Raw genomic sequence first — 24,785 nt, forward strand, 5'->3', positions numbered from 1 at the left:
TAGAGGGTAGGGTGACAGAGCGGCTCCAGAAATGGACAGCACTACTCCGAGCCTCTCCCTTCGAGGGAGAGCACTAGTGCTCAATCAACTAGACCTGTCCATGCTCTGGTACCGGCTCAACACCCTGGTCCCAGCCCTGGGCTTCCTGCCAACCTCCGGAGGGTGATTCTGGAGTTCTTTCGGCCAGAGGTGCACTGGGTCTCTGCAGGGGTCCTCCATCTGCCCCTGGAGGAGGGAGGACAGGGCCTGAAGTGCCTACACACTCCGGTCCATGTCTTCCACCTCAAGGCCCTGCAGAGGCTCCTTTAGAGTGTAGGTAGTCCGGCATGGAGAGTACTGGTGCACGCCTTCCTGCGCTGCTTCCGAGGACTCCAATATGACCAGCAGCTCCTTTATCTCCATCCGAGGGGTCTTCCGCAAGACCTCTCCGGGCTGCCGGTCTTCTGCCAGGACCTCCTCCAGACCTGGAAACTGTTGTCAGTGACCAGGTCTGTGGCAGCCACCGAGGGGGCAGATCTCCTTGCAGAGTCCCTGCTACAGAACCCCCAGCTCCATGTGCAGGTGGTGGAGTCCCCCTCAGTGCACCAGAGGTTGGTCCTGGCAGATGTCACCAGAAGTGGAGACCTCCTGGACTACGACCAGGGAGATTGGCTGGATCCCCTGATGCTCGCTCGGTGATGGAGCTCTCCCGGCCTCATACTCCCCGGCGCGTACTTCAGGAGGTGAGGGCTGCTTTACCGCCCACTGCTCAGGCCTACCTTGACTAAGTCCTGCGAGAGGGCATGCCCCGCCCACCCTCCACTGCAGGCCCTCCAGACCTTTTCGTCGGGCCCAGGCCCCGTGGACCCGACCAACTCACCCCTTCACCGTGAGCTGGCTGCATGATTTGCAGCCGGTTTGTTTCCAGACCACGCCGAGGAAACATCTATACACGCTTGTGCTCCACACCCTTCACATCCTCGCCCTCATGTCCCGCCCCGACACAAAGTGGTGGGACCTCTTGTCACCTCTGGAGGGTGAGGAGCCCAGGTGGGCCAGCCTATATTCCACCTTAGTCCCGAGGCCCGCTGGGGATATCATTTGGGGGCTGCTTCATGGAGCCGTGAGCATGGACATGTACTTGGCGCGGTTCACCCCCGTCCCGGACACCTGCCGCTTCTGCGGCGTGAGGGAGACCCTGGCGCACATTTACCTGGAGTGCGCCAGGTTGCAGCCCCTATTCCAGCTCCTCTCAGATATCCTGTAACGAAACCCTGTTACGTTTTTGGCTGCACTTTTCCCCTCACCTCCTTATGTACGCACTTCCTATCCGTGGCCCCACAAAGTCACGGGACCTCCTGGTCAACCTCCTCCTGGCCCTGGCTAAAATGGCCTTCTATAAAACCAGGGAGAGGAGGTTGGCTGACGGGGCATCCTGTGACTGTGGGGCCTATTTCCGATCCTCCATCCGTTCACACATCCGGGCAGAGTTCCTCTAGGCGGCGTCCGCTGGCTCCTTTGATGCCTTCGAGCGCAGTGGGCACTATCCGAGGTTCTCTGCTCGGTGTCCCCATCAGGTTCCCTTCGTTTGACCCTTTGACCGCACTCCTGAAAGCTCAAATCTATGTAAGAATAAGGGTTGAGTATGGTAAAGGAACAAAAGAGATCTAGAAACCACATTAAATGTATTTTGTTTGTTAATTTTTTAAAACCAGAACATCAACATTATAGATGCCACATAATGTGGGAATTCCACCATGGGCTTCAGGTGCCCATAATGATAGAGGACTCTATTTATCTTGAGCCAGCTCCACCCTTGTGGTTTCTGCCCACAAAACTTCTTGAAGGAATATCAGCTTTATGATGTTCATTTGGCTGTAGATCATTGTATATATTATATATAGTACATCACATGGATAATTGTGTGTTTTCAATGTTTCAGAGGTTTTAATGGGGCTGTCAGGAAACGTAGCAGCCCCATCTCCTTATGTCATGAAGTGGAGAGAAAATAAGCCTTGTGCAACTTATCTTTGAAGTATTTTTTTTCATATAGGAGTGCTAATTAAAGACACAGAGGGATATATTCTTTCCTTGTTTATGGGCCTGATTCCATGAGGTGTTGAGCATCCTTAACTCCCAGGCAGTCTATGAGACTACTCACAGACTTAAAGTAAGGCTCATGCTAAAGTAATACTTTGCTGTATCAGGTCCCATGAAGTCAATGAGAGTTGTAAGTGCTCAGCAGCTTTGGTGTTCTGGCTCTATATGGGCATCTTCCATTAGCATTCATAGCAGTCAATCACAATAACCATGGAACAAACCCTTTACATGAACTTATTTTTGGACGTTCATAGTACAAGCTATCTTTGTCAAGGCTGTTTATGACAGGGCATCCTGGAAAATATGATACAATATTAAATTAAAAAGAAAAAAAAAGAATAGCAGATTAAAATGCAAAATCTACTGTTCCGTAGCTTTGTATTTAACTCATGACATTTGATCTCATGCTTAGGTTATGTGGAAGCTTTGGTGATACCTGCAGGAGCAAGAAGAATCAAAGTTGTTGAAGAAAAACCAGCTCACAGCTACTTAGGTATATTTTGTTTCATTTATTGTTTGTACCCACAGCAAAATATTACCATACTGCTGGTATGTGTGACTAAGAAGTGAACTACAGAGAATATGAAAAGAAAGTTAATTCTGTGGAAAGGCCCTCTAAAGGAACTGTGCCTCAGGGGAATGACAATTGTGTGTTTACTTTTTAATAAATTCCTGAAAAATTACAATTGTTGCTGTTCTGTTCTGTGTTTTCAGTTGAAACTGAGAAACGGAACCAGTAAGAATTAATAGTGCAATGAAATGAAAAGTCCCTGGTTTGATCTTTATATTAACATAATTAACCTATAAAAAGGTTTTATATGATTAATCTCATTGTTTTCAGGGAAAATTAAGACAATAAATCTTAATAATAGCAGTCCCAGAGTTCAAAGGTTTGCTTTCAAGTTATCATGAGAGCTGCTCCTGCTCTGTTAAAATATCTTTAAAGGTTCAGTATTTTGGATTGCTCTATTGCATAAATACACTGATGGCTTTTTGGGGGGTTTTTTGGAAATAATGTCAGCTCATACAACAGAATCTCAAATTGATAACCTCAGTTTTACTGGTAAATTTTCTAGGATATTTTTGTTTTTTAAAAATAATTTATTTTTAAATAATGCAAGTTGAAAATGAAACATACCTTAGATATTTAGTAATGTATTAATCTGTGCAGGAGTGGACATGTCTTTTACAACTTGAGTGTATTTCCTTCCTCCGTTCCTATTATATATGAACCACTCAGCTTCATCGTCTAGTCCATTTCATCTTGTCCAAACTTCTTGTAGCACACTCTAATAATGAAGGACGCGGTACAGTCCCAATAATATTGTATTGGGACAGCCAGGAGGTATGTGGGTTACAGACAGAAGCATTCCATTGACATAGTACTGTCTATATCAGGAGTAAGATCTGAGCAACGTAGTTGAGCCTGACGACCCCTGAGCAATGTAGCTGGGTTGACCTAACTTTTCAGTGTAGACCAGCCCTTAAACTCATAAGTGCCTGAATCACTTTTGAAAAAAATGAGATTTAGGCTCCTAAATCAGTTAAACATTGCAATGTTGAGTGCAGCATCACCTTTAAAAATCTGGGCCATACTCTCCTGGGATACTCAGGTCCCATACAGAATAGTCAAAGCTTGAGGGAGGAATCTATGCTTCTGTTTGACTTAGGGAATCAAACTCCTTTGTGAGTAGCACTCCAGCTCCTCTTCTAACCAATACTTTGGTTAGGCTCAACAAGAAATATATAAGCTTTTTTCATGTCACTACATAATGTCACAAAGTATCATAATGGGCATCCTCAGACATGATACAAATCTTTGGAAATGTGCTCCTTATCATGGTTGGTCACTAATTCTTAGTCACTTGTCATTTTACTTTTACTATTTTAAGTAGTTAACAAAGCAACTCAACCTCATTGAGGTCCAGCTATTGTTATATTTGAAGAGCATTTGTTCAGCCATTTTTGAATTATTGAATTCCTGAGCAGCAGGAAAAGGACTTGAACAATATTGTTCAAGTGAAAATTGTATGTTCTTACTGCGGGAAGGAATTTCCTTTAAACTTTTCTTAAGTTGCTTGGTTGCAACAGTTCTGAGAGCAGTTTAAGAATCTGAACAGAATGAAAAGAATTCCAAAGTTTGAGACCAAGAATGAAAATTTCAGCTCAAAAAGATCATTTTGCAGAAAACTCTGTGACTAAAACCTGGCAGTTGTAATTTGCATTGATACATCCTTATCCACATCCAGCATTCCCTATCACAAATCCTATAAACAACGATTTAACTATTCTTTTGTGTTTCTGTCCTTCAGTTTTATAGGTTTCTTTGTGCTATTTTTACAATGTTGAATGCTTTATTCTCTTAATTTCTGGCCCTAACAACAAAGTGGGTCAACTTTACATATTCAGGGCCAATTTTTCAGAAAATAAGCTCTATAAATGCTATAGAGAGGCATGCAATATGGCTGCAAAAACATACACTTCCAAAGCAGAAGCCAGGTTAAGACTGTTGGAACATTTGGCCCTTATTGTACTAGTGTAAATTCAGTATGGGGGTAATCAGAACTGTGCTTCCATCTTCACGAGTATTGGGGAGCAGAAGCACTGTGGTCTGGGTCCTGCAACTGTATTGACTAAATTGTGCCTTATAGCCACAGTCCACATTAGTAAAGAAAGACAGTGGCTGTTCTACAACAGCAACTCTCAGGAGGAATCCTGACTGATTGTGTCAGAATTGTTCCTGGGCCCTACAGAGAACATAAGATTCAATGGTAGCAGCTCTACCATCCTAGGAGAGGAGAGCGTGCAACATGTGATCCTCTGTGCAGTTGGGCAGCCCTGCCATGGCCCAAATCTCTCTCTCTCCCCTCATACCTTTGGGGAGCTAGTATCCTAAGTGGGGATGAGACAGTGTATGCACTCCCAGCCACACTGTGACTAGGTCCTGCACAGATTCAAAAGATTTACAGAATCTCTGTTACCTGCAAAAGATCCACATTTTAGCTAGTCAGCCCTAGATATGCTACATGGTCAAAATGTCAATAATAATGATCCTTCTTCAGTACATCATTCTTAAGATCATATGGGTGGATAGAAATTGTACTCAGTGACAAAAAGAGAGAAAACAGAGATGTTTAATTGGTAACCTTTCCATGCATCAGAAATCCAATTAATTTAATAATTAAAACACTGTATTCAAGAAGGAATTTGAGATTTCTCTCTAAGGAGTATTATTTCTCATCATGTTAAAGCTGTTGCCAGGAGACTTTATTCATTTTCTCTTGCTTTACAATCTCTATCATAAGAATAAGTTATGAAAAAGTCAGTGTTTCGTGTATTAGCTGAATTGTTGTACAGTAATGCTGTGCTTTGTCCTTTCCTCAATTTTCAAATTTAACAGGCTACAATTATCTTTTGTCTAAAAACCTCATTAACATGGGGTAAAAAAGGTAGTTTACAGTATGTTTTTCATAAAGAACGTATTAGGCTTTTACAGCAGAATTCTCATTCTTGTGACAGTGTATAATGACATGACCATTCCCATAATGATTTCATAAGAATGGATATTAGAATATAACTAAATAATTGTTTTATAGTCTAACGACTATAATCTTCTCCTTACCTTCTGATATTCTGCTAAACAGATGTTAGAAGGAAAAAATGCAGTTATTTTCATTTGTAGCACAGAAGTGGATTACTTGTGACTTCTCAGATATATAGTCAATCTCTTTCAAAGATGTAAATCTTTTGGACGCTTGAGAATTTAATGCTACACAAATTTGTAATCACCAGCTCGATTTTGAGGCATCTAATGCACACTTGTGCTGCATGTGGCTTCCATTATGGAATATGCTTCCTAAGGAAAAAAATCTGTCGTATAGTCCTTTTATGTAGCCTGTCAAAGCACACACAGTTTTAAATATCATCTCTGACAATGCTTTTAAATATCTTGAACCAGATCCTCAACTTGTCTAAATTGTCATAGCTCAGTTGAAGTCAATTTACACCAGCTGAGGATCTAGTCTTTATCAACAAGAATATGTACAACTTTGTGTATTAAGACCAAGCATATATCCCTTCCACCTCCCCGTGCTTAATGGTTCATATAATATGGTTAATATGTAGCACTTTTGGAGCTAATGTTATACCAGTATAAAGTAATCATATGTTCTTTAGGATTTACTAATGCTTTATATCTTTGCTAGTTGTTAGTACTTTATTCATGAATTTTGTGATTTATATTGATAGAAAGTAAAGCTGCCAAATTAAAAAAAAAACACTGTGTGGGTTTACATTTTTTTTCATGAAGAGAAGATTATGTGGTTTTATTTTGTTTTAATCTGGTAACAAAGAAGACTCTGTGGCATTTGCTGTCTGTAGTAGTCCTTTGCAGTTCATTCAAATATTAGAGAAGAAAAAGGCATAGTCAGATCTTAGACTCCCAGTCCAGTGTTTTGTGTATATGAAATAGGTAGAACTGGTAGCAATTGATCAACACATTTCAGAAAACACCCAGAATTAAGCATATGAAAGTCTATCATGCTCAACTGATATTTGTTTAAGCTTGGTGAAAATATTTATAGATTTCTCACCTTGCCAAAGCAGTAGATTGTGAAATGAATACAAGTTAGTTATTCCTTGTCATTCATCAAAGTTAAATCTGAGAGCCCTGTTCAGAAAAGACCCATGTGTTATATGTTGTTTTCATTTTTAAAGGAGGAGGTCTAGACACAAGGTCAAAGCACAAAAATATGAGCACATTTATACACTTATATTAGCATTCTCTGTTTCAAAGACTCTCCATGCAAAATGGCTAATTAAACAGAAGTGGCTAGTTAGACATGTAATTAGCTATTTGCGCATGCATTTATCCAGGTAGCACACGCAAACGTAACTATACACACAAACATTATGTACATATTTTTGCACATACACACTTTAATATGGGCCTCTGGACTCTCTCTTTTTTTTAATCTGGTCCTTGAGCTACATAGAAGAATTGTGCAACAACACTCTTTTTGATAAATGCCATTAAGTTACTATTCTTGAGAAATTGTGTTGGGTACATAGAGGATTCATCAGCTTTATTGTCAGAGTAGGTACAAAATGGAAGTGATGGAATATGTGAAAATTTGTCCATAGTGCTAAAGATTTAAACATATATATGAGAAAATAGTTACACAAATTAAAACATTTAAATCACGTTGCTCTTCAGCGAAGCAGTTAAGTACATATTTAACTTTAAGCACATGCTTAAATCCTACGACTTCAATGAGATTTAAGCATATGCTTTGCGGAATAGTGATGATCTTCTTATTATTTGCAGAAACTGTTGAGAGAGAATAAATACAGACTGCTTTATATAGGTTAATTAAAGTTGTATCATCCATAAAAATCCCAACACCCGGTCTCCTTGGTTTCATTTTATAGTAACCTTGATGACCTTGGCACAGGGCATTTCCTGAGGATTAATGACCTGTTAAGGTTAACTGCCTGAGGTTCTGCTGAGGTGCCATCATCTCCTTCCTGCCCATCAGTAATCCTCAGGAAATGCCCAGTGCTTGTTTGTTTTTTAAGTAATAACTATCAAAACAAAACAGAACACCCCCACAGGCTTGTTCTTTACCCAGATGAGTGTATGTAATATTCACACACAAATTCAGGATGTAATTTGGAATCACATCAGTTATATCAAAAAAGCCATTAATAAACACTGAATCACAAATATCTAAATATTTTATTTGTATTTTAAAAGGGGAAAATAGAAGTATATTCTCTTCAGTTTTAGGAAAACCTGATGATCAATATAAACTGTCATCTTTGTTTTCTCTACTATTCATATTATACATCATTACCTCCATGTTATATCTTTCCCATTTTATTACGCATCTTATTGGAAATATTTCTCAGGCACATTCAACAATGTTAGTTTCAATAAATGTTTGATTATTGGAGTATGTGATTTTGTAAACACTAAACACTGTGATTTTGTAAACATGAACATTTTTCTGAAATCCTTCCTTTGGGGAAGGGAGAGTCTCTTCTTGACACTGTGCATGCTGTGATATACCTAATCAAACGATTGCCAAGAGGTTATGTGGGACTGATAACTATTCTTCTTTGGTTTCCTTATGCTCAAAACAGTGGCCTGAAATAAATTAAGGGAGAAGCAACTAATAGGAGAACTTCCTACAGAGAGATAATATCAAAGTTCACCCTCAGCTATTTGAGAGATGGTGGGGAGTTTAGATTATTCAATTTATAATATCGCTATATAAAAGTAATATAATGGTTAATAGTAAATTTCTTCACACAATCAAAGATATTTATCAATTAAACTATGATATTCATTATTTAGCACTAGCATTTTTAAATGTCCCAGTGTTGGATAATGAAAAATTGAAAAATGTGGTTGCAAAAGTACATTTAAATGGAAATAACACTAATATTGGTACATTATGTCAAATTATATCTAATTCTAGAGACATTGATAGTGGTTCCAAATATAAGCTTGTGACAGAATTTTGCCTTTTACAGGGCATTAAGCTGAAATTTTCAAAGGCGCTTAAGATATTTGGTCACCAAATTCCCTAGTTTTCAAACCCTGTAATGGGCTTTGAAAATGTGAAATAGTGGCTTACTTTAAAAATACTAAAGGCAGAGTGTACACTTTCAGGGGTTTATGGGTGTTTTTTTTGTTTGTTTGTTTTTAAAGACTATTTTGATCACTGGCAAATGTTCCTGGAGAAGTAGTAAATGGTCAAAATTACATTCTTCTGAAACTTTACATGCAATGGCTCACCAAGTTTTGTACCCTCTTTGCACACAAAATATACTATCCATCAATTCAGAATTCACAAAAATGTGAACTTCTCCCTCATTTGAACTCAATCCCCTTTTTCTTAAAATCTATTATCCTTTCTCTACAAAAAATGGCAATTTCCACTTAAACAAAAATTAAAATGTCAGAACAAAGCTACCATTTCAGTAGTGTCCACATAAAGAAAGAGAGAGAGCACACCGTTACAGTACATAAATCCAGCAAATATACCACATACCTCACCATTACTCAGTTATTAAGTAAATGGTACAGGCTAGTTTTTGATCTGTATTACAGAATAGTGCATTCTGTGGCATCAGATTGATCAGGACTGACAGAGAATGTCAGAGGATCTGACTTGTGTTTAGATATGCACGTGTTGGGTGCTCAACTCATCCTGGGTAAAGATTGGAGAAGAAAGGAGCATTCAGTCCACATTGAAATAAAATAACCTTTGCAGATTACTCTTAGTATTTTACTAGGTACTGCAAAAGGATTCTGAAATGTGATTACATAGTAATAACAATAACATAGTAATAAGTAAATTATGCTTTCCATTATCGTAGTGCAGTGGCAGTCTTTCCATTTATTTCATGGGCTTTACGAAACTGAATTAATTGAGCTTCATAAAACTCCTGTGACGTAGGAATTCCCATTTTACAGACAGGGTGCTTGTCTGTATGAATACTTAGTTTGCAGCAAGCTGGAGTGATAAAATCTACCTCACACTAGCCTGCCACGTACTAACTGTCTGTGTGGACCCTGCTGTCAGTTCTTTAATCTACTCCCATTTCAAAGTAGGGTAGATCAAATGGCACTATGGAACTTCTAGTGTGCAGCAACAGGGTCCACATGGACAGTTAGTGTGCAGCAGGCTAGTGTGAGGATGATTTACATCGCAACTTGCTGTGAACTAAATGTTCATAGAGATAAACCCAGGAAAAATTATCCAGATTATCCAGACTCTGATTTAACAGTGACTTGTATCAGATGCTTCACAGGAAGATGTAAGAAACTACACAGTGGAAAATAATGGAATAACCTTCACATGGGTGAAGTTTCTTCTTATTCCCTACCAGTTAGTGGTTGTTGTGTAGTCTGAAGTTTGAGTATTTATGTTTTCTCATTAGCCATACAATGTTTAATAAACCCTTTTGGTCTCAAAGGTAGTGGTAACCTGTTCCCACAGGTCAGTTACATACTGTTTAACTTTTTTTCTCTGAGCAGTATTAAATTGATTGCCACTTGTTCTTGTATTACGAGAAAGAGTAAATGGGCGTGCTTAATTTACCTTCTCGATGTCATTCATTATTTTGTATACCACAGTTATCTTCTTTCTCAATCAGGCAGACCAGTCTTTTCTCATATGAAAGTCTTTCCATGACTCTAGTCATTTTCATCATCCACCTTTGAATCCCTTCTATTTCTGCTCTATAACTTTTGAGATTGGATGATCAGAAACAAATGGTGGGGGGAAGGGCAAGGTAAATAAAACCATCATGATTAGCATATTAAGCAGAAGTCTCAGCACACCAAATGTCTAGCCAGTGCCTAGTGTGTTTTGCAAATCTCATGGCATAAATGAGTTTTAAAAAGATTCAAAGGAGAATAATGTATTGACTTTATGGACATTAATAAGGAATATCTCCCATGCATGGGGATAAAGGTTGACACTGTTGGTAGAGTAGAGGCAGGCCTTATTACATATTAGCACTGATAGGTAAGACAGAGTTAAACTATGAAAGGCCTTATATAGGGATGCAAAGATATGGAAGACCCAGACCATGAACCAAGGAAATTACTTTAGCAATAGCATTTTGAATGGACTTCAGTGGACCAAGATTGCAATTGTCAAAGTTAGAATGAAAACAGTTGGAGTAATCAGGACTGGGACATACAGTATATCTAGATAAACTTGCCCAAGGTTAAATAAGCTGTGGCAGAGCCAAAAATAGATCTCCTGATTCTCAGTCTTAAGCTTTAATCACAGGACCATGTTTCCTTCCTTCAAGTCAAATTCTGCAGCTCAAATATGGGCCCACAGATGTGACAAGAATACAAAAAGAACCAGAATGGTTCTGTTACATGGGAGGCCTGTTCTGCACCCTCTACACACCTCAAGTGTCAACATGGAGTGTTTTGGAGTTGGGTAGGGGTAGGCTAGATGGATCCACAGTTATATTATTTCATCAGCCAAGCCCCCTCTTTTCTATGATGGACTGGGTACAAAAGCTGAAGAGGCTGTTACAGTCACATGGCTGCATAGAAGCTCCACTGTTGATCAGGGAGAGGATTCCATTCCAGCTTACCCTCTCTGACCCTTGCAGACCTCCCCATTTTATTGTCCATTTACTTTGGTTGTGTGTTGGGGAGAGGATTTGGCCCTTACTAGCAACTACTAAATGGAACTTAATTAACTTTAAATAGTTGAATTGTTAAACCTAAAAGGACAATTTTTGAAACTTATTAAATCACTGGATATTTTTAATACAGGAATATTTTACAGCATTAATGGATTTTAGAGTCTTACTATTTATTGTACTGTGCTGTAGTGGCACACATTATTGGTGAATAATGCAATTGTATTCCTGCCAGTCGATGGTCCTATTGCCATTGTTTCCCATAGAAACATAACATAACAGTATAAATATAAATAGGAGAGAAGTTGATCACCAGGAATGACTCACATTAATGTACAACTCTAAAAGACATTTTGAGCATGAACTAAGGTGCTGAGGTTCTTTCACATAATTCTGAAGCCAAACATCCAATTTAAATGGGGAATGTGTAGAACTTCTTGCCCACAAGGTGACTCTGAGTATACTTTACTTCACATGACTGTTCAAGAGTCTGATTCTTTCAAGAATTACAGACTCTTCACAGGAGGAAAAAAATACTGATTCATGTATCAAAAATTATGCAAAATCATTTAACCTCAGTAATTTGAAGTGTGTCTTATTTAGTCTAATCAATACTTATGATCAAGCCAAAAGGGGGAAAGAGCCCTCCCCCTAAAAAAGGTATTCCTGGCTTGAAACATCAAATTATGCCTATTTACAAAAGTCTGTTTTTTAAAAAATGGAAATATAGTGCATAAATGTAGCCTGTCTGGGACAATTGCAGCATTTCCACATTTTCAGTGAGTAATCACTGGAGTCTACTAGTTAAAGCAAAGCACTTGAAAGCAGGAAGTTACTAAATCCTAATCTGCACTGACCCAGAGAAGTGCTCTGCGATTTCTGAAGCATTCCATTTGTCCCCCTTATTCCTTAGGTCCTGTCTGTTCATAAAAATTACCGTAGTGGGGGCAAAGAACTTGTATAGACCCGACTGACCTGTGTTTTAATCAAGTTACTGAATAATGCTACAGGCCGTTAATCCTTGTAATCAGGCCAGTAAAACTGTCCTAACTTCAGAAGAATCCAAATAATGGCAGACATATGTTTTTTGTCATGTTTCCTTGCCAGAAAGTGAATCTAGAATGTGCTGTTGTTGAAGTGTACATATGTAGGTTATGAATGACCAATAGCTTTGTGAATTGGATCCTGTGATTCCACCAACTTGTAAATTATACTGACAGCACAATATGAAGATGTCATAAAGTGTTACTGTAAAGTTCTGTTTCACATCATTTTCTAATATTTCCACAGCTCTTCGAGATGCCAGCAAACAGTCCATTAATAGTGACTGGAAGATAGAACATTCAGGAACATTCAATATTGCTGGGACTACTGTCCATTATGTTCGGAGAGGTCTCTGGGAGAAAATCTCTGCCAAAGGTCCCACAACATCACCTTTACATCTACTGGTATGACAATATGGATTATATTTTTTACCTGTTTTATATAAAAGAGCATGGTGGTGAGGATGGTGTTTTATGTTTCTGGAATTCTTTAGCAATCCAAATAGCTTGACAATTTTTCCTAATGTGAGATAGCTAGAAGCCATAACTGAGATAAAATCTTTTGTGTGAAAAACATATAGGAGACTTCACATTGTAAGAGCAGTGGGCTGTGGTGGTCACCTACTGGAATGGAGGAGAGGTGAAGTTGATAGTGATGGTGATAGAATTGGAAGCGGGAGAGAGAGTATGGTGATTCTCAGGGTGATGATGGGAGAATACTCAACATTTTTCAATCCTCCAAATGCAAGAATCTCGGGAGATATGTCCCTCCAAAAATAAAATTACAGCCTGATATCCTCACTGTCCTCCAAAAACTATATCTTTCTTGTGAGTAACATCATCTAGTATTCTTTCATGCAGAAACCTGAAGTTGTAAATCCATCCTTTACCATTGGGTTATCTAGAATCAGATCTTGCGTGATGACATCCTCTCACTACTCTGGTGGGAGAGAGGTGTTCAAAATGTTTGTCTGTAACTGTGAAACACAAATTAGTTTGTGAGCCAAATTTATTTCTAAAAATCACATTTATTCAATGAGCCACAAGAAGCCACAATATACTTCTGCTATGGGTTATTTCTTATTACTACTGCAGATAGCATACTGGGGAATAAAATTCTCCTGCCATCATAAACGTACACATCTCTAGAACAACTAAGTCACACATTCCTTTTTGACAGGGATTTAGGCTAAATTTAAATGGTTTATAAGTAACAATAGCTTCACATGGACTGTATTGTGTGTTCAACAGTTGCAGTGTGCTGCTAGTGAAAATTGTTATAGTAAAAAAGAAACAAATCTGGAGAAAAAGTTGTATGGTTTCTCTGTGGAATTACATTGAACAGTGAGTTAACAATACGGTTGCCTTAAAATGGTCAGTTTCTAAACTATCCAACCACCCCTTCCTATAGAAAATTCTAATCTGAGAAAGTCGGCCTCAATTTTTGCTCCTCTCCTAGTGAGTGTTGTGCACATCCCTTCATTTATTCTGCTTAAATACTCTGTCCCTTTCCTTCGTGTAGGTCAGTATAATACTTAAAGTCAAGAAGACTGTGATGGTTTCCTCTAAGACCAGAATGCAGCTCTGTACCAACAGAGAAAGTGCACATGAGCAATGTAGTGTTCATTCTTGCTTTACTACTCTCCATTTAATTTCTTCCTCTGGACATAATTGGACTTCAGCAATGTCTGTGAACATGAGTCTTCATTCTGTGTATGTTGCAGGTGTTGCTTTTTCATGACCAGAATTATGGTCTGCATTATGAATACACAATTCCACTGGACCCTCTTCCTGAGAATCAGAGCTCAAAAGTGCCTGAACCTCTTTTTATGTGGACGCACTCAGGTTGGGAGGACTGTGATGCTGTATGTGGAGGAGGTAAATGATTTTTTTAAAGTTATAATATATATTTATATATTCTTGGATAACTATTTGTTCAACCAAATGTTAGTTTTAATAGTGTTTTAATAATACCATCCTCATTACAGCTGATATAATACAATAGGCATAGAAAGATTTAAGTATATTTTTCATCTGCTTGCTTTTTAATTTTCTAAAAACAACAATAATATCTATAGTATAATTTTACATCTAAGTAATGTATATTGTCAAAAAGGACAGTGAGGAGAGGAAGTCTGGTTAAACAAAATGAATTAAGGACAAAATTATTAAAAAAGCAATTGTGTGTGTGTGTGTGTGTATACATGTACATAACAAACACATATGTATGCTTTGTTATGTTCCAGTAAATATTTGGAATCAGTGAACATAGTTTATCAGTAAAATACATTTCAAGGCATCCTAAGTGACGCTGATGAAAATCTGCACCCAAATCTCAAATCCAATCTCTGTAACTAGTAGCTTGTCTTGATAATGATCCAAAAGTACATGTGCCACACTGTCAAGAGTAGGTCACGACTATGAGTGCCTACTTCAGGGCAGACTGTCAAAAACAGGGCAGAGGCCCCAAACTGGTGGTGTGTTCTACAATTAGAATTCACCAAGCCTGTAACAAATGTGAACTCCTAGATCACTATGCCAATTTTACCATGGAGTCACAAGCAGTCCCCTTAGACTTTCCAGTCTATCTTGCCACCCAGACAAACTAGACATAGTGATAATGGTCATTTATATCAAAAATCACACCACATCAGGTTGCTTCCAGTCCCAAGAGACAAGTCATTTACCCCAGATCAGTTGGCACTCTAGATCCTACACCAAAGACAACACTTGTAGCTAATCCTGTAATAAACTATTTAAAGGTTTATTAACTAGGAAAAAGGAATAAAAGAGGTTTCAGAAGGGTAACCGTGTTAGTCTGTATCAGCAAAAACAATGAGGAATCCTTGTGGCACCTTAGAGATTAACAAATTTATTGGGCATAAACTTTCATGGGCTATAACCCACTTCATCAAATGCATGGAGTGAAAAATACAGTAGGCAGGGATAAATATACAGCACATGAAAAGATGGGAGTTGCCTTACCAAGTGGGAGGTCAGTGCTAACAAGGCCAATTCAATCAGGGTGGAAGTGGCCCATTCCCAACAGTAGACAAGAAGGGATGAATATCAACAGAGGGAAAATTACTTTTTGTAGTGCTAACGAGGCCAATTCAATTAGGATGGATGTGACCCATTCCCAACAATTGACAAGAAGATATGAGTATCAACAGAGGGGAAATTATTTTTTGTAGTGACCCAGCCATTCCCAGTCTTTATCAGGCCTAATCTGATGGTGTCAAGTTTACAAATTAATTCCAGTTCTGCGGTTTCCCATTGAAGTCTGTTTTTGAAGTTTTTTTGTTGAAGAATGGCCACTTTTAAGTCTGTTATTGCGTGAGATTGAAGTGTTCTCCGACTGGTTTTTGAATGTTACAATTCTTGATGTCTGATTTGTGTCCATTTATTCTTTTGCATAGAGACTGTCTGGTTTGGCCAATATACATGACAGAGGGTCATAGCTGGCACATGATTGCATATATCACATTGGTAGATGTGCAGGTGAACGAGCCCCTGATGGTGTGACTGATGTGGTTAGGTCCTATGATGGTGTCCCCTGAATAGATATGTGGACAAAGTTGTCAATGGGGTTTGTTGCAGAGATTGGTTGCTGGGTTAGTGTTTCTGTTGTGTAGTTGCCGGTGAGTATTTGCTTCAGGTTAGGGGGCTGTCTGTAAGCGAAGACTGGCCTGTCTCCCAAGGTCCGTGAGAGTGAGGGATCATCCTTCAGGATAGGTTGTAAATCTTTGATGATGCGCTGGAGAGGTTTTAGTTGGGGGCTGAAGGTGATGGCTAGTGGCATTCTGTTACTTTCTTTGTTGGGCGTCTCCTGTAGTAGGTGATTTCTGGGTACCCTTCTGGCTCTGTCAATCTGTTTCTTCACTTCCCCAGGTGGGTATTGTAGTTTTAAGAACGCTTGATAGAGATCCTGTGGTTGTTTGTCTCTGTCTGAGGGATTGGAGTAAATGTGGTTGTATCTTAGGGCTTGGCTGTAGACAATGGATCATGTGATGTGGTCTGGATGAAAGCTGGAAATGAAGGTAAGTATAACGGATAGTAGATTTCCAGTATAGGGTGATGTTTATGTGACCATTGTTTATTTGCACTGTAGGGTCCAGGAAGTGGATCTCTTGTGTAGACTGGTCCCGGCTGAGGTTGATGGTGGGGTGAAAATTGTTGAAATCCTGGTGGAATTCCTCAAGGGCCTTCTTCCCATGGGTCCATATGATGAAGATGTCATCAATGTAGTGCAAGTAAAGTTGGGGCCCTAGGGGACGAGAGCTGAGGAAGCGTTGTTCTAAGTCAGCCATAAAAAGGTTGGCATACTCTGGGGCCATGCGGGTACCCATAGCAGTGCCGCTGACTTGAAGGTATAAATCGTTCCCAAATCTGAAATAGTTGTGGTGAGGACAAAGTCACAAAGCTCAGCTGCTAGGTCTGCCGTGACATTATCGGGGATACTGTTCCTGATGGCTTGTAGTCCATCTTTGTGTAGAATGTTGGTGTAGAGAGCTTCTACATCCATAGTGGCAAGGATGGTATTTTCTGGAAGATCACCAATGGATTGTAGTTTCCTCAGGAAGTCTCGAAGATAGCTGGGAGTGCTGGTAGCGTAGGGCCTGAGGAGAGAGTCCACACAACCAGACAATCCTGCTGTCAGGATGCCAATTCCTGAGATGATGGGGCATTCAGGATTCCCAGGTTTATGGATCTTGGGTAGCAGATAGAATACCCCTGGACGGGGCTCTAGGGGTGTGTCTGTGTATTTGTTCTTGTGCTTCTTCAGGGAGTTTCTTGAGCAGATGGTGAGGTTTCTTTTAGTACCCCTCTGTGGGATCAGAGGGTAGTGACCCATAGAATGTGGTGTCAGAGAGTTGCCTAGCATCCTCTCATTCATACTCTGACCTAGTCATGACTATAGCACCTCCTTTGTCAGCCTTTTCGATTATAATGTCAGAGTTGTTTCTGAGGCTGTGGATGGCTTTGTGCTCTGCACGGCTGAAGATACGGGGCAAGTGATGCTGCTTTTCCACAATTTCAGTTCATGCATGTCGGTGGAAGCACTCTATGTAGAAGTCCAGTCTGTCGACTGTCAGGAGTCCATACAGAATCCTTCTTCTTGTATGATTGATAGGAAGGTGTCTGTGGGTTAGTGTGCTGTTCAGTGGCGTGGTGGAAATATTCCTTGAGTTGGATACAGCAAAAGTAGGATTCCAGGTCACCGCAGAACTGTATCATGTTCGTAGGGGTGGTGGGGAAGAAGGAGAGGTCCTGAGATTGGACAGACTCTTCTGCCAGACTAAGAGTATAGCTGGATAGATTAATAATATTGTTGGGTGAGTCAAGGGTACCACTGTTGTGGCCCCTTGTGGCATGTAGGAGTTTAGATAGTTTAGTGCCTTTTTCCCTCTGTAGAGAAGTGTGTGTTTTTGTAAAGTCCAGCCACGAGGAAGTTTGTGTGGAAGGTTGTTTTTTTTATAAGAATTTTCAGTTTTGAGAGCCCATTCTTAATCTTCTACTGTTTGCTGTATAGGATGTTGAACAGGTGATTCCGCAGTTTCTCTGAGAGTGTGTGGCACAATCTTTCACCATTGTCTGTGTGGTATGTTGATTGTAATGGATTTTTTACTTTCAGTCCTTTTGGTATGATGTCCATCTATTTTATTTACAAGTTAAAGCAAACAAACATATACACACAAATGAATTACCATCTAAATCCTAAGAGTGACAGAGTTGTAGTGATCTGTCTATTCAAAGTGTCTTTCAGGGCAGCCCCAGAAGGCAGCCCCTGGGGATCTCTGGCTTCAGTTTAGAGTCTTTGGCCCTTCAGAGTTCAAACAGTCAAAAAGATGCAGTTTTGATTCCTTTCCCCCAGAGTTCAAGATGATGGGACGAGTTCTCATGCATGTCTCCTTTTAATGGGTTGCGGGGGAGCAGACAACTTTTGTCTTCTGTTGTTCCACAGTTATTTGTGTGGCATCTATGAGTCTTCTTTTGTTGGGCAGGAGATAACACATCCTGTGGCAAAGTAATATTTCACACTTGGTAATGTTTCTCTCCTGACTATGGGGGTTTACAGTTGCAGAGCAAACACTTAACTACTACTTATAACATTATATATATATATATAATAAGTGAGATTAATGCATGCAGCAACATACAAGCATTTCACAGACTCTAAATACTAACTACATTCTTATAAGACTAATACCTATTTTGAGTAGAACTAAGATACAAGTAACCTGGTCTCCAGCTATGAGCTTGTCAGTCTTAACTACTGCCTGCATACTGGGCAAGAGCTGGCATCTGGGCTGCCAGTGTCACAAAATGAAACAAAAGCTGTATATCAGCAGATAGGAAAACACTGATACAATATTAATAAACTGGGAGATGCATGTTTCTTGTGGTCATAAATATGTGAGTTTAGAAAAGCAAACTACAAATATGGAAGAAAACTTAAAATCCATAAAAATTACTAACTCTTTAGAAGATGAACAATATTATCAATCTGGAAAGTACACCTACTAGATTGGGGCCTATATGCAAGTTAGATTGGCAAATGCCTATCTTCCCTGGTTCATACATTGCACTGGGGCTTAGGCAGGAGATAGGCACCCAGATGCCTACCCAGAGGCAGAAACACAAGCTCTAAGGGAGCTTTTGACTGAAAAAACTTAGTCACAGAGTGAGTTTAGGTGCCTACAGGATTCAGTTGCAGTTTTGAGAATCACAGTGGTGCCTAAAATTGGGACATGGTGCCTAAATCCAGAATTAGGTGCTTAAGTTTAGGGTTTAGGCACCTAACTACCCTTGTAAATCTAGGTCTTAGGATTCTAAGTTCCACTGACTTTCAAGACCATATCTAGTCTTAGACCAGATTTCATACCTAGGTCTTAGGCCATATCTATACTACAAAATTATGTCAACCTAATTTACATCAGCATACATCCACCGCAACTATTAAATAGCTTGTGTGTATGCACACTTGCCTCTTTGTTTCAGTGGTGTGAGTACTCACTAGGAACTCTTGTATCAATTGTAGCATCAACGTGGGACATTCTGGGATGGCTCCTGAAAGTCAGTAACAATTGATATAAGCAGTGCAGCGTCTGCACTGAGACTGCGTCAACCTAAGTAAATCGACCGTGACTCTACACCACTCGGGGAGGTGGTGTTACTAAATCAGCCTAGAGAGGCACTTATATCAGTGGGAGCCAAAATTAAGTGAAGACACTTCCACAGCTAGATCAACACAGGGCAGCTTACATTAACCCAGATCAGGCCTTAAATACTTCTGAAAATTTTACCCCTTGTCATCTTATGTCTGTAAACTGAGGGGTACACAAATGGCATAATAATAATGATAGTGTGATAATTACACGATACTGGAAAAATCTCACTACGCTCATATTCACATCAATAGGCATTGCTATCTGTGTTTCTAATTATAGTCACTTGATTACTACTACCTTTTTCTTATGCCTGTTCTTCTCTCCTGTTGCAGGATAGGTGTGCTGCATAATATATGCTATGCTTTTTTATTCTCATTCACTATCCTGTTTACTTTATCATTCTCAAGCTCTTGCAGAATTGAAAACATAGGTGACATTTGCACTGCTATGTATTCTGAGTGGCCCTTTCTCTGTGTTTCTTGTTTGCTCACAAAGACACGCAGAACCCCAGAAGATAGAGTAAAAATATACTAGTTCTTCTATTAGCTCCTAAGACATCCATTACCAAAGTATTTAATCATCAGCCACATAGTCCATCTCCTTGACCATCCACTTCCCTGGGTTGACTTTTCACAATACGATCACTCTATATCTGACTTATCAGTCCTCATCCTCAAAGGAAACCTGCATAATGCTTTCAAAATATAAGCCTGGAAGCTTAAATTCATTACTGTGCTAGATACTAAAAATCATAGACGGAAAAGAGACACTGGATTTATGGCTTATTACAACAGTCTTAACCCTCTAACCTCCTCTTTTTGTCCTATGACTGCAGAGATGTTGTCAGGCCACTCTATCTTAAATGGTCCCTTACAATATGTGCTAACTACTTATGATAAACAATCCTTTCCATCTTGCATTTTGCTGTTACACTAGGAATACCTTTCCCAGACCTGAAGAGTTCTGTGTGACTCAAAAGCTTGTCTCTCTCACCAACAGAAGTATTGTCAGAAAGCTATTTTTGATATACAGTCCAAATTTCCCCTTTTTAAAATTTAATCTTATAACTCCTAATTATACCACCATGGACCAACAAAAGTAATTAATCTCCAACCATCATGTATATCTTCTTTAAATATTCATTGACTCCTCTTATGTCTATCCCCTGCTCACCCACTCCCTTACTTGTTGCTTAGCAAGTCTCCCGAGGTTGCACTGTCTTGATATTCTGTATTTCACACTACTCTCCTGACATGGTCACTTCTAATCCTGAAAATTGCTGTGCTTCTCCTATTGACTCAAATAGTAGAAGCTGGAAACATACCACTTATTCATCATAATAGTTGAAAGAACTAACTGTCCCAGCTATTTTGACTCTGTGAACAATCCTTAATTCTCTACAGACGAGTTTCCATGGATATGTATGTTTGCGGTTTGGTAAGAGAACTCTCCTCTGTAAGCATTCTGTACTTGCTACAAGCAGCATCTCCTTTTCTAAGCAGTGCCACTCCTTGGATTCATTTTAGAATATTAACACTTTTAATGACTTCCTGCTGTATTTTTTATTATAATTCCAGTACTTGCATTTATCATGAACTCTCATAAGTGTACCATTTCTAGTGTTTCTCATTTTCTGAGAAAAGCTCAAATGTAACATTAATCCTAGTAATTTATTCTACATGACAACTTAGATAAACATTTAGCAAAGTGTTTCATTATGTCTGTTTATCATCCTTTTCTGCTGTAACTGGCATAAGCTTGTGATGTTATTTAAATTAGTTTAGGTAACCTAAAATTCTTCTTTTTGAGATATTTTAATGCAAATGCTCAAAATTACAGCTCAGGATTATTTATTTTTGACAAAAGAAACATTCATTGTAACTGTCCTATTGATTGTCTGTTCTTATGTACAGAAATAACATAATTTAAAGTGTTACAGACTGCGTGATGTGGAAAGATTTGAGTTTAAACTGTTGTTGTCAACATCTGATTAATCAGAAATAACAGTTTACTAACACATATTTATTTAAGTAATGTTTAAAATGAATAATAAAAAGGAAGTATCAAAGAAGCTGTAAGGTTTTGTGCATATATATTTAGATATGTAATTTGTGTGTAATCAACTATTTGGCAAAACAAGTTTGGTGTATGGGTGAATGCCTGTATGCCTGCATATTTGGACACATACATACACAAACCTGTAAAATAGTTAAGGCAATCACATGCAAATGTTATTTATTTATATATGTGTGTATGCATGTAAATATAAACACGTGGACATACACAGAAAAATGTAGCCACACACAAATTATACATAAAAATACGTACACACATCCTTTACTTCTGCATCCACAGGCACATTCCTTATCACTATCATACACCACAGTCTTAACTCTGCCTTCCTCCTGCTCACACCCTTTTACCAAATTATCAAATTACTAGTTTAAATCGGCAAACTTCAGATTAGATGTACTTCACCATTGGAACAGATTAACAAGGGATACAATAAATTCTCCACTGTCTGGTGTCTTTAATTCCAGTCTGGATAGCTTTCTAAAAGATATGTTCTTCTTTGATGGCAAGTTGTTGGGCTAGAATCAGGAATGAGTGGGTGAAATTCTGTTGCCTTCGTTATGCAGGTCATGCTAGACCATCACAATTGTTCTCACCAGCCTTAAAATCAATTAATGTACCTGCTCCCTACACTATTAGTGTGGAGTTTGGTGTGCTTGTTTAGTGTGTTGGAAGGAGGAAGCAGGAAGTCTGGCATCACATGGGTGCAGAGATAAGGTTGTGGAGCACAGTAGTTGTGGTATTGGTAAAGGTTTGTGTCTGGGTAGAGAAGAATGTGTGTTTTGGTGTGATTTTTGCAAATGTATTTATAATTAACATGTATTTTTTCTGTGGAATTATAAATCACAACTTCTTTTATAGCCAACCAGATCCCTCCACCTTTAATTATTCCTGGTATCATTGATTTCCATAATTGCCATTATAAAATGTAGAAATGGCATACTTCATTTTTCTAAGCCAGTGGATGAATACAGCTTATGTTTTTTTTCATAAAATATTTACTTTTTTAATCAATGGTTTGTAAATTTTCACATGTGAAACTAAAACTTGTATAATGTACATATGTATAGAAAACTATATCTGAGAATAACTTGCTGTATTTTATTTCACATCTTTCATACCAATTACACATAAAGATGGTAGTTTTATCAGATAAAGTTACCTGCGACTCAACATAGATTTTTTTTAAAGAAAGCTGGACATTTCCCATTTTTCCATGTATCTTTGCTTTATGTTTTATTAGGAGAAAGAAAGACAACAGTATCTTGCACAAAGATTATGAATAAGAATATCAGTATTGTGGACAATAAGAAATGCAAATATTTAACAAAGCCTGAGCCACAGGTCCGAAAGTGCAATGAACAACCGTGCCAGACAAGGTGATAGTGATTCAATTACATTAAACTGTAATTAATGTTAAGTGGTGGAAATCACGGGAATCGATTTAAGCATATGCTTAAAGTTAAACATGTGCTTAAGAACTTTGTTGAATTGGGATCATAATCCTTAACAGCACACACTAAACACTTGTTACACTAGAAAGTAAATACTTCAAATTTTCTATTTTTCTTTACTGATCTTCCCAATTCCTTTGAAGCACGAACATCACCAGTGTCTATGGATCTATATTCTGTGTGCAAGGGGTAGAAAAGGCACAATTAGCCTTTTTTCTAAATTTCATCCACAGAAAAGGGGCTGATCACAGCTGTAGTTCCTGCACTCTGAGCACAGAGACTGCTCCCTGATAGTGCTCCAGTTGGCTAAGTTGTTGGGGGAAAGGCAGATTCATGGCCTTCCCTTTTCACCAGTCAGCAGAGTTGACTGGACACACAGGGAATGTAGCTGGGCACCTTAATGGGGTGTAATAGCTGGCTCATTTCCTGTGCATGATGGGGATTTTCTGTGGGAAATGTGGAGTTATGCATCCTCCGCTCCTGGTGACTGCAGTAAGCATTCTGTCTGTAACGCTGCTTTTGTTAAACTTCAGAGAGTACCAGCTTTTCTCTGAGTTGTTGATGCAATACGGTTAAGGAGAATCTCTGGACTTTAATACAGTAAGCATGCAAGTTAGAGTGGTTGCTATGTTTCAGAGAAGGGAAATTCAAATATAAAGGTATCAGATGGTATTTTTCATGATCATCATCATACTCAATCCCTGTTACCAGACTTATGTGATCATGAGAAATGAAGACTCTGTTAAGTACCATAGTCCTCTCACAGGCAAAATTCCTATTTACATCAATATGCATGTGTGTGTCAGATTGGCAAGACTGGGATCAAAATTATATGGATAGAAGGGTGAATAGTTTTTTTTAAATAAGGCAAAGGAGAGAAGAAAACAAATTAAATTACTAGTAAAATATTTTAAAGAAACATGCATAAAAATATTGAAAAAACATCAGTTTCCTTAGAAAGTCTTTAACAGAAAAAGTCTGTAAAGTAAAAAACATAATATATTTTAAGGTCAGAAAGAACCACTATGATCATCTCCTCTGATCTCCTGCATAACATAGGCTGAAGAACTCACCTTTATAGAGTGATCATTTTTATTGTCCCAATAGTGAGGGATAGAAATGGGAGAAATCTGCTCCTTTTCTGAGATCCTATCAATGATAATTATTTTTAAATGTGTTGCACTGTTTTTACACACAGCAGAGGTATCACATAATTTAAATAGCATATAAAGCCATAATCATAAAGCTGCTAATAAGAAGTGCCACTTGGAACAATCTAGAAGGTATCTCATAGACCTGAATTCAAAGTAGTCAAACATTTTGTATTTTAAAAAAATTACAAAACAAACATTATTTCACTGATGGGGGAACTTCACTCCTGTGGGTTTAGGAATTCTCTAAACATTAACTGGCATTATTAGTTATTTGTTACCGACACCTGCCATTTTTTAGATGTCTATTTATATGTCTCTCGTAACAAGGTTTAATATGGACATTGAGCCTTTGGAACTAATCATAAAGAAAAATAAATTAAAATATTTATATGTGATGTTTGCTCAGAGTGAGCATGACAGAAATCTGGAATGTCCACTGTAAACTTCAATTTTCTAAATACTGACAGTTACGATGCCTGGGATGCACCTGTAGTCTGCACCAAAGGGCAGAACCCTCTGGAAAGCTTTGAATTTTGAGGGATGCACAGAGATCATCCGGAGCTCTGGAAGATTCTGGAAAGGTTACTTACTAGCAACTGACAGGTTTCAGAGTAGCAGCCGTGTTAGTCT

At 38.7% G+C, this 24,785-nt stretch overlaps 1 protein-coding gene across 1 annotated transcript in view; it reads left to right on the forward strand.

Moving 5' to 3' along the window:
- The window catches only part of ADAMTS19 (ADAM metallopeptidase with thrombospondin type 1 motif 19), a 275,279-nt gene that overhangs the window by 221,472 nt on the left and 29,022 nt on the right, over positions 1-24,785 (forward strand). The window contains exons 16-19 of the mRNA XM_077816366.1: positions 2,492-2,572; positions 12,550-12,707; positions 14,027-14,180; positions 22,791-22,926. Coding sequence (XP_077672492.1) covers positions 2,492-2,572; positions 12,550-12,707; positions 14,027-14,180; positions 22,791-22,926 — 529 coding nt within the window. The remainder of the gene's footprint in view (positions 1-2,491; positions 2,573-12,549; positions 12,708-14,026; positions 14,181-22,790; positions 22,927-24,785) is intronic.

The sequence above is a fragment of the Eretmochelys imbricata genome, chromosome 5, assembly GCF_965152235.1.
Source record: "Eretmochelys imbricata isolate rEreImb1 chromosome 5, rEreImb1.hap1, whole genome shotgun sequence".
Lineage (NCBI taxonomy): Eukaryota > Metazoa > Chordata > Testudines > Cheloniidae > Eretmochelys > Eretmochelys imbricata.